This window comes from Balaenoptera musculus, chromosome 3 (genome assembly GCF_009873245.2).
Source record: "Balaenoptera musculus isolate JJ_BM4_2016_0621 chromosome 3, mBalMus1.pri.v3, whole genome shotgun sequence".
Taxonomy (NCBI): domain Eukaryota; kingdom Metazoa; phylum Chordata; class Mammalia; order Artiodactyla; family Balaenopteridae; genus Balaenoptera; species Balaenoptera musculus.
The window spans coordinates 54,325,460-54,335,240 of NC_045787.1; the positions used below are offsets into that span (position 1 = coordinate 54,325,460).

Here is a 9,781-nt window from a genome sequence, read left to right on the forward strand (position 1 = left end):
AGTTATTTCACTTAATATGCCATTAGTTTCCACAGCTATAAATATGGAGGACTGAATTATTTAGAGGTCAAAAACAGGTGGCTCACAAGTTGAATACAACCCACACACAGATTTTTTTAAATGAATTGCCAATCTTTAAAAACTAGTATAATAGTTAAAACTCAGGTAAGGATTTCTGGCTTCAGAATTTCTGCGATCTCCTGAAAAAAAAAATTGGAAGTAAGGCAACACTGGTCCATATTTTACATGGCAGCGGTCTGCTCAAGCCAAGTATAATCTGCCCCTTGGTGATGGGAGTGGTCAGTACCACCTCCCCAAGCTGTTCCACTGCACTGATTTCTATTAACTGCCTGACTCCTATAGCATCTGAATTTGTGACCCCCAGACTAGGTCATCTCTAAGATGTCTTCCAGTTTTAAATTCATATGAACCTATCATTCATTACCTAAGAAAATTTTCATTGGATTTCTTGGAGAATTTCATTACTTTTAAGCAATTTATGTCCCTTATTGACTTGCTTTGTGCTTTATAGCATGTATATTAATTTTGCATTTGTTACATATAAATGATCTAAGACTGTGAGCGCCCGAAAGGCAGAGATCATACTTCTCTTATCATCACTGTAGCATAGTGCCTCTCTTAACTGAAGAAAATACCTTCTTTCATTGAGAAACAATATCCTCACATAATTTGTGATATGTGTATGCTCATAAACAGAAGTCCTTTAATTTTTAAGTTTGTTTTTCTTCTACCTTAAGTCTTGTTCTTATTGCTGTTATATCAAGTGTGAAATAGTTGTGTAGATAAAATGCTTTGTTAGATAATGCTAGGACAGTTATAAAGGACTAATCAAGCTGCCCAGCGTGGCCAAAAAAAAAAAAAAAAGGGACTGATCAGATAAACTCTTAGAGTATATTTGTAACATATAAACCCACATACTTTGTGATATAATAAACTTAGTCTAGGAATAAATATCCATATTTAAATTTTTATTTTTCATTTCACCATTTTTTTCCTTCTCTGCAGTATCGGGAAAATTGCCTGGCAGCAAAAGCACTTTTTTCTGACTTCTGCTTACCAGCTTTATGCCTCCAAACTCAGCTGTTGCCATACCTTGCTTTGCTAACCATTCCAATGAGAAATCAAGGTAATAACATGGGTTTTCCTTATCCCCGAGAAGTAGTGTTTTATAACATTATGTTTTTGTGGATCAACTTATTCCTGTGTACCAGTGACACTAAGTTTTTTTCCCCTTTATTTTTTGAATCAGAATTAATACATGCTTTTTGATTAAAAAAGAAAGAAATTAAATAATAAAGAAGTACATAAAGTAAAAATTGAAAGTCCCCTATAACCATGCGTAATTCCTTTTGACAGATTGGTGTAAGTTCTTCTAGACTTTTTCCTGTGCGTATACAAATGTTAGATGTAAGCTTTAATTTTTTTTGTCACTTATCATGCATAGCGCTCCATATTTTATAATTCGGGCAAAGGAGCTCTAGAGGCTGGGAAGTCCAAAATCAAGGTGCCGTCAGATCCAGTGTCTCGTGAGGGCCTGCTTCCTAGTTTTCAGATGGCCATCTTCTCATTGTATTCTCACATGGTAAAGAGCAGAGTAAAAGAGAGCTCTCTCTGGGTTCTGTTATATAAAGGCACTAATCCCATTCATGAGGGCTCTACCCTCATGACCTAAGCACCTCCCAAGTCTCCATCTCCTAATAACATCACTTCAGGGGTTAGGATTTCAAAATATGAATTTGGGGTGACAGAAGCATTTAGTCTATAACAGCAGCAATGCAAAAGTATATTCAAATCTAACTCATATTTTTTCAAAATTTATAATAATTTTATTCAACCTTATTAATAGGTATTTTGGTTGATTTCAATATTACAAGCAGTATTAATAGTATGTTTACATTGTCTTTCCAAGTTTTGAAATTATAAATAATGCTAAAAAAATTAGTATGCCTTTGGCAATACACATTTGCCTAGTTTATGTCCACTGAGGTTTGCCTTTTTTTGAACTTTACCAATTTTTCCATCAGTTGTTTCTCTTTTTTAATGTGTGTCTTAAGGGCCACATTTCATTAACAGTCCTAGGTCACATGTCTGTGGTGCTGATCTTCAAGGTAGAACAGAGAATTTGTGTAACATTGAAAATATTGCTAATCTACTACATAACTCATCAAACTTCTCAAGTTTTTTTTAAACTTTCAAATTTTTTTTTTTTTAATTATTTTTGGCTGTGTTGGGTCTTTGTTGCTGCACACGGGCTTTCTCTAGTTGCGGCAAGCGGAGGCTACTCTTCGTTGCTGTGGGCAGTCTTCTCATTGCGGTGGCTTCTCTTGTTGCGGAGCACAGGCTCTAGGTGTGCGGGCTTCAGTAGTTGTGGCACGTTGGCTCAGTAGTTGTGGCTCAAGGGCTTAGTTGCTCCGCGGCATGTGGGATCTTCCCAGACCAGGGCTCAAACCCATGTCCCCTGCACTGGTAGGTGGATTCTTAACCACTGCGCCACGAGGAAAGTCCAAAACTTCTCAAATTTTAAAGATAGGGTTTGCCTTATGAATTATCAGAAGAGAGGATGATAGAGTAAATGTCTGCCTTCATACAATGAGAGTCTCATCTTTTAAGAATATTGATACTTAAAGATTTAAAATATTCTGTATTTACAGGCAGAAGTGAGATGACTTTTGAGCAATGGGAATGATTAATCTGTGAGTCAGAATCCAGAGAGTTCCCTATCCTTGACTATTATTTTTAGATTATACTAGTTTTTATTTATTTATCGTTTTGGCTGTGCTGCATGGCTTGTGGGATCTTAGTTCCCCGACCAGGGATTGAACCCGGGCCCTCAGCAGTGAAGGTATGGAGTCCTAACCACTGGACCACCAGGGAACTCCCAGGTTATACTAGTTTTTAAACTTTATTTTGAAGTAATTTCAAACTTAGAAATTAGAAGAATGGACAAAGAAGTTCTTGTATATCCTTCACCAAGATTCCTCAGTGTTTCATTTTTTACCATATTTGCCTTTTATTCTTTTTCTTTATACATACATGTACACAAATATATGTATTTTTTTCTGAACCATGTGTGAGTAAAGTGTAGACATTATGCCCATTATTCTTAAACACTTCAGCATGTACTTCCTGAAAACAAGGACATTCTCCTACATAACCACAGTATATACATCAAAATCGGGAAATCAACATTGATATATTACTGTTAATTTATAGTTTAGTTATTAGACTCCATTTGTAATTTATAGATTCCATTCAAATTTTGCCAGTTGTCCTAATAATAATGCCCCTTGTGAAATAACAACAAAAACTTGTTCTTTTGTCTAGAAATCCAATGCAAGATCACATGATGCATTTAGTTACTTAGTTGCTATCTCTTTAGTCTCCTTTGATTTAGAATAGTACTGTGGTCTTTCTTCATCCATTACATTTTTGAAGCAGATTGTTATAACATGGACTGCCCCTCAATTTGGGTTTATCTGAGGATTCCTCATGAGTGGATTCAGGATATATATTTTGGGCAGGAATACCACAGAAGTGATGCTGTGTTCTTCTCAGTGCATCACATCAGGGGAATATGATGTCTATTTATACCATGCTGGTGAAGTTAACTTTTATTATTTGGTAAGATAACATCTCTCAGGTTCTCCAATGTAAAGTTATTAAGTGTTTTGTGGGGAGACACTTTGAGACTATGTAAATATCCTATTTCCCATTAAAATTTCACCCACTAGTTATAGCATCTTTTGATAATTATTTCCTGAATCCGTCATGGTTGGCAAGTGATTTTCTAATGGCATTATTCCTTCTGTATTTGTGTTAATAAATTCTGCTGTAAGGTATTGCTTCGCCTTCTTCCCCATTTGTTTGTTTGTTTGTTTGTTTATATTTGTATGGACTCTGGAGCTTTTTCAGCTGTTGTTTCTATCATTATTTATTTTGGACTTAAATTCTCCAGATTTGGGCAGTGCAAGCTGCTTTAAGGTAACTCTGTGCCTTTACTCTTAGAGTACTTTCTTTCCGATACAAAGTGTTCCCGGATTATTTCATACTGTCCCTACATGGACTTAGAAATCTCAATGAGTCCTGGTTCCTTTTAGTGGATATGGACCCATCTCCCACTTTGCTAAATATATTCACTTGTTTACTTAATCCCTATGTCTATAACCTATCTCCTGACAATGCAGGCTGCTCCTTCAGTCCCAGCCCTACTGCCACCAACTTACATTGGCACAGCCATTCACATTCTTTGTCCCACTCCTAGCTGTGGGACAATGAATCGGTTTGATTAGTAAGAGTCTCCTTGGACCGGAATCATCAGCATCACCTGGAAGCTTGAGAAAAATGCAGAATCTCAGCCTCAACCAAGACCTACTGAATTGATCTGCAAGATCAATTAGCAAGATTCTCCAGGTGATTCTTATGCAGGAGATGTTTGAGGAGTTTGAGAAGTATTGGTTTGGATTACTCACATTGGAATCATCTAGAGAATCATTATATCCACTAGAAAGTTCAGATTCCAGGATCACAACTCTTAAGTTTTCCATATCAAAAAGCTGTTTTTTAAAAATCCTAATTGTATTGTGTAGTGGATTTTTAAAAAGGTAAGGTAGTGTTTGATTTGCAAACTTTAGAAGGTTTATAAAATTTAGTCAAAAATAGGATGTTTTGGCTTTTTTTTTTTTTTAAGTCTTGTGGTCTGACTTTTTTTTTTTTTTTTTTGGCTGTGTTGGGTCTTTGCTGCGCGCGGGCTTTCTCTAGTTGTGGTGAGCAGTGGCTACTCTTCCTTGTGGTGTGCGGGCTTCTCATTGCGGTGGCTTCTCTTGTTGTGGAACACGGGCTCTAGGCGTGCGGGCTTCAGTAGTTGTGGCACGTGGGCTCAGTAGTTGTGGCTTGCGGGCTCTAGAGCACAGGCTTAGTAGTTGTGGCACATGGGCTTGGTTGCTCCGAGGCATGTGGGATCTTCCCTCACCAGGGCTCAAACCTGTGTCCCCTGCATTAGCAGGCGGATTCTTAACCACTGTGCCACCAGGGAAGCCCTTGGCTTTTCTTTTTATTCATCAATTTTTATCCCATTTCTTTCACTTTACTATGTCATTTCAGACATTTTCTCTTTATGTTTCTTCTGCTCATTTCTCTCTGTCCTCTTTTCTAGTCCTCCATTAGTATTTGTTGGAATGCTTACAGGTATCTCACGTTTCATTCTGTTTTCTCCTTGATTGCATAATCTCTATCAGTCTGTGTTCCAGGTTACTGATTATTTCTTCTCCCAGTTCATATCTACTGTTGAGCCCCTGTAGTGGACTTTTCATTTTGGTTATTGTACTTTCAAGTCCAGAATTTCCATTTGGTTCTTTTTTGCAATTTCCTTCTCTTTACTGATATTCCCTATTTGATGAGTCATTGTCATTATAGCTCCCTTTACTTCTTTTTTTTATTTTATTTTTTAAATTTATTTATTTCATTTACTTATTTTTGACTGTGTTTGGTCTTCATTGCTGCACACGGGCTTTCTCTAGTTGCGGCGAGCAGGGGCTACTCTTCGTTGTGATGCGTGGGCTTCTCATTGTGGTGGCTTCTCTTGTTGTGGAGCACAGGCTCTAGGCACATGGACTTCAGTAGTTGTGGCACGTGGGCTCAGTAGTTGTGGCTTGCGGACTCTAGAGCACAGGCTTAGTAGTTGTGGCACACAGGCTTAGTTGCTCCGTGGCATGTGGGATCTTCCCAGACCAGGGCTTGAACCTGTGTCCTCTGCATTGGCAGATGGATTCTTAACCACTGTGCCACCAGGGAAGTCCAACACTACCTACCTTTTGTCTATGAATTTGACCACCCTAGGTACCCACTTAAGTGCAACCATACAATATTTGTCTTCTTGTGACTGGTTTATTTCATTTAGCATGTCATCAGGGTTTATTCATGTTATAGCATGTGTCAGAATTTCCTTCCTTTTTAAGGCTGGATAATATTACATTGTATATATTTACCACATTTTGTTTATCTGTTCATCTGTTTTTGGACACTTAAGTTTCTTCCACTTTTTTTTTTTTTAAACACCATTATTGGAGTATAATTGCTTTACAATGGTGTGTTAGTTTCTGCTGTATAACAAAGTGAATCAGCTATATGTATACATATATGCTTCCATTTTTTGACTGTTATGAATAATGTTGTTATAAATATGGATATACAGATGTTTCTTCGAGATCTTGCTTTCAATTCTTTTGGGTGTATACCCAGAAGTGGAATTGCTAGATCATATAGTAATTCTGTTTTTAATTTTTTGAGGAACTACCTTACCATTTTCCACAGCAGCTACACCATTTTATATTTCTACAGCTTTCTCCACGTCCTTGTCAAACCTTGTTGTTTTATGGGGTGTTTTGATAATAGCCATCTTAAGGGGTATGAAATAGTATCTCATGGTTTTGGTTTGCATTTTCCTAACAATTTGTGACTTTAAGCATCTTTTCATGTGCTTTTTGGCCATTCTTCTTTGGAGAAATGTCTATTTAAAGCTTTTTAAAAATCTCTTTTAGCTCAGATTTCTTTTATCCAAGATATTGGAAGACTTCCTCTGAAGCGACACTTTGGAAGGTAAGCTGATCATTTTAATTTTCAAAGAGCTGTTACTGAAATAACCACCAAATACCTTATGTATTTATTCATTATACAGTCAATAAATGTTATCTGTAAAGGCCAAGAAATACATGTTGTACCAGTGATCAGAGACCATGTGATTGCATTGTAGACCATCTATTATATATATTACATGTAACAGCTATTTTCACCATCTCAGAATGGACTATTAGGCTAAATAGAATCATTGAATCACAGAGGCAGAGGAATCTTTAAAATCCTTGAGTTCAAATTTTGCATAGCTGAAAACCCCTTTTCAGCTTTCATGCCAAGAGGTGTTCTTAGCCTATATTTGGAGACTGCAGTGATCAGGAACTACCTCAAAAGAGCACTGTCTTTTTTATTTCTTTATCACAGAAAATTCAGACAAGTAAAAAAATATATAGATATAGAGAGATAAATCTACGTCTATACTGTTCATTCCATTGCAAAATGGCTTCTGGCCTAACATCAGTGATTAACACAGTGCTTATAGTTCATTTCTACTTGGCTTATTTGTAAGGTCAAATTATGCACTCAGGTATTCTAAAAAAGGTTAAAAAGTGCTTGCTTCCTGGTTGCAAGGATAAAAGTAAATGATAGAAATGGCATCTATTACCCCTTCTACTAGTTCTCCTATTCCTGGTCCCAAATGGAAAACTTGCTTATCTGGGCTTTTTTTTCCTCTGCCTTCATAGATTCAGTAAAGGCCTTTGTAGTGTTAATGGTTTCTTCCTTATAATGACTTAGCTATTGGGAGCCCATCTTTCCTTTTACAGTGATGGATGGATCTTACAGCATCGTCCCACTGGGATGTGATCAGGGCTCAGACCTTTTATAAACTTCCCTTTTCTCCTCACTTCCCTCTGAATCAAAGAAGGACCAGCTGTTTTCACTGGCTCCTTTCCCCACAAGATTATGACATCAAAATCAAGGGAAGACCATTGTCTTCTATTGTCTTTTTTCTCCTAAGATGTAATTAAAAGAATGGGAGTCACTGTTTTATTATTGGTTCAGCTACTTGATCTGAATTGGGAGGCAGGATTTGTCTGCTACTTATTACAATGACTAGTACTGTTGTCTTTCATTTATAGTGACCATTTTAAGATTAGTGACCATTTTAACATTATCTTTGATTTATATTGGTAATATTGAATATTAATACTTAAACTTAACATTTAATATTGCTATTTAATAGCTGCATAATTTCCTATAATTGAACCTACACCTTGTTTTGTTTTGTTTATTTATTATTTTTGGCTGCGTTGGGTCTTAGTTGTGGCACATAGGATCTTTCGTTAACAGCGCGAGGGCTTCTCTCTAGTTGTGGCACGTGGGCTTCTCTCTAGTTGTGGCGCACAGGCTTAGTTGCCCCGTGGCATCTTAGTTCCCCGACTAGGGTTCAAACCCGCATCCCCTGTGTTGGAAGGCTGATTCTTAACCACTGGACCACAAGGGAAGTCCTCCTACACCTTGGTTTTGTACATTTAGCTTGTTTCCAGCTTTTGTTGTCACAGCCTTCCTTGAAGCTAAATCATCATGCATATCAAATACTATTTATGTAGGATGAATTCCTAGAAATAAAATTGCTGGATCAATGGATATACACCTTTGCTCTGTATTGCCAGATTGCTTCCAAGAATATTTTGCCAATCTTATGCCCATTAAACAGTGTTTCAGCATGTTCTTTTCTGCTCTTACCACCACTGGGTTTTATTATTTTAAAAGGTCTTTACCAGTTTGAAAGATGACAATATTATTTTAATTTCCATTTTAAAATTACAAATTAGGTTGAGCAATTTATTTAGTAACCATTCTTCTGTAAGCTATCTGTACATGTTTTATGTCTGTTTTCCTATTCCATTTAATTCTTTTTTTTAAGAACTCTTTACTAAAGATATTAATTAACTTGGTTGTGTTATAAGTTGTAATGATTTATTCAGTTTGTCATTTACTTTTTAGTTTTGTTTATATTGTTAAATAAACCGGACCACCTGGCTAAACAGCACAAGGAAGGTAACTGAGAGACTACAGGAGAGGGCTTCATAAACACCACACTCATGGTGTAATTTAAAGGAATCCCCTCCTTTGATTATTATTAATGCCTGTGTTATGAATCTGGCAGATTGAATATGGAAGCCCTGACTGACAGGGAGCATGGAATGATAGACCTGGACAGTGGAGATGAAGCCCAGCTTAGTGGAGGGCAGCCTGCAAAGGAAGCGCTGGGTGAACGCACTCAAACAGCTGAACCTGAAACCTGGTCTCTTCCTTTGAGTCAGGATAGTGGGAGTGAACTGCCTGCCAGCCAGCCTCAGCCCTTTTCAGCCCAGAGAGACATGGAAGAAGAAGACATGATAATAGAAGACTATGAGAGTGATGAGACATAGAAAGCAGCCTGCCCATGAGATTGTTACTTGACAGATTCATATTCATTTTATTCAGTGGTACTTGAACAGAGATAATAGACTTTTCAGGTGAATTGGTTTGTTAATTCTTCACTCTTGTAGTATTTCAGCACAGAGAACTGATTTCTGTCATGTTGAAGTAAATAGAAGATCAAACCTTCAAATAATCTCTTAATCTTTTTCTCTAGTATTTATTTAGTCTTGTGAGTGGTGTTGGGAGAGGTCAGTGTGTATGAAATGTGTTTGAACATTATGCCAAATATCAGAAGATGTGAAGGAATAATTCAGAATACAGAAACTCTGTGGGTTGTAAATAAGAATTATAAAACAGTTTAGGATGCAATTAAGAGTGTAAATAAACTTTGTGCCTTATTCACAATTTCTCTCTGGTCTCTAGCTTCTTCAGATACCATTTTTATATGTTGTACAGTGGAATATTTTAGATACTTTCTGGAAACTATTTACATAATTTATATCAAAATTAAAATGTTGAATTTGTTTTGTTTTGTTTCTCCTGTCTTTCAATGATTCTTAACACGCACGGTCTGCCATGTGTCACTGGGCATAGTACGCAAGTCTCCTTCATCCAGTGCCAAACTTTTTCAAAAATAGGAAGGGGATTGCAACCTTGCGAAGAAAACTCTCCGGAGGGTTTGCTCTCACCCTTAACGACCTTTCCAGAGCTCTCCTAGCTGTTGCCCTGAGGTGCGGTGGGGGTGAGGGAACCGACCCGCCCG

General features: G+C 37.1%; 1 protein-coding gene across 5 annotated transcripts in view; it reads left to right on the top strand.

Annotated features, from left to right (window-relative positions):
- The window catches only part of RAD17 (RAD17 checkpoint clamp loader component), a 29,352-nt gene extending 19,935 nt beyond the window's left edge, over positions 1-9,417 (top strand). For all 5 annotated transcript variants that reach the window (XM_036846373.1, XM_036846372.1, XM_036846370.1 and 2 more), the window contains 3 exons: positions 1,027-1,147; positions 6,558-6,615; positions 8,762-9,417. In XM_036846373.1, the coding sequence (XP_036702268.1) occupies positions 1,027-1,147; positions 6,558-6,615; positions 8,762-9,026 (444 nt within the window). In that variant the 3' untranslated portion in view covers positions 9,027-9,417. The remainder of the gene's footprint in view (positions 1-1,026; positions 1,148-6,557; positions 6,616-8,761) is intronic.
- Positions 9,418-9,781: the final 364 nt, after the last annotated feature.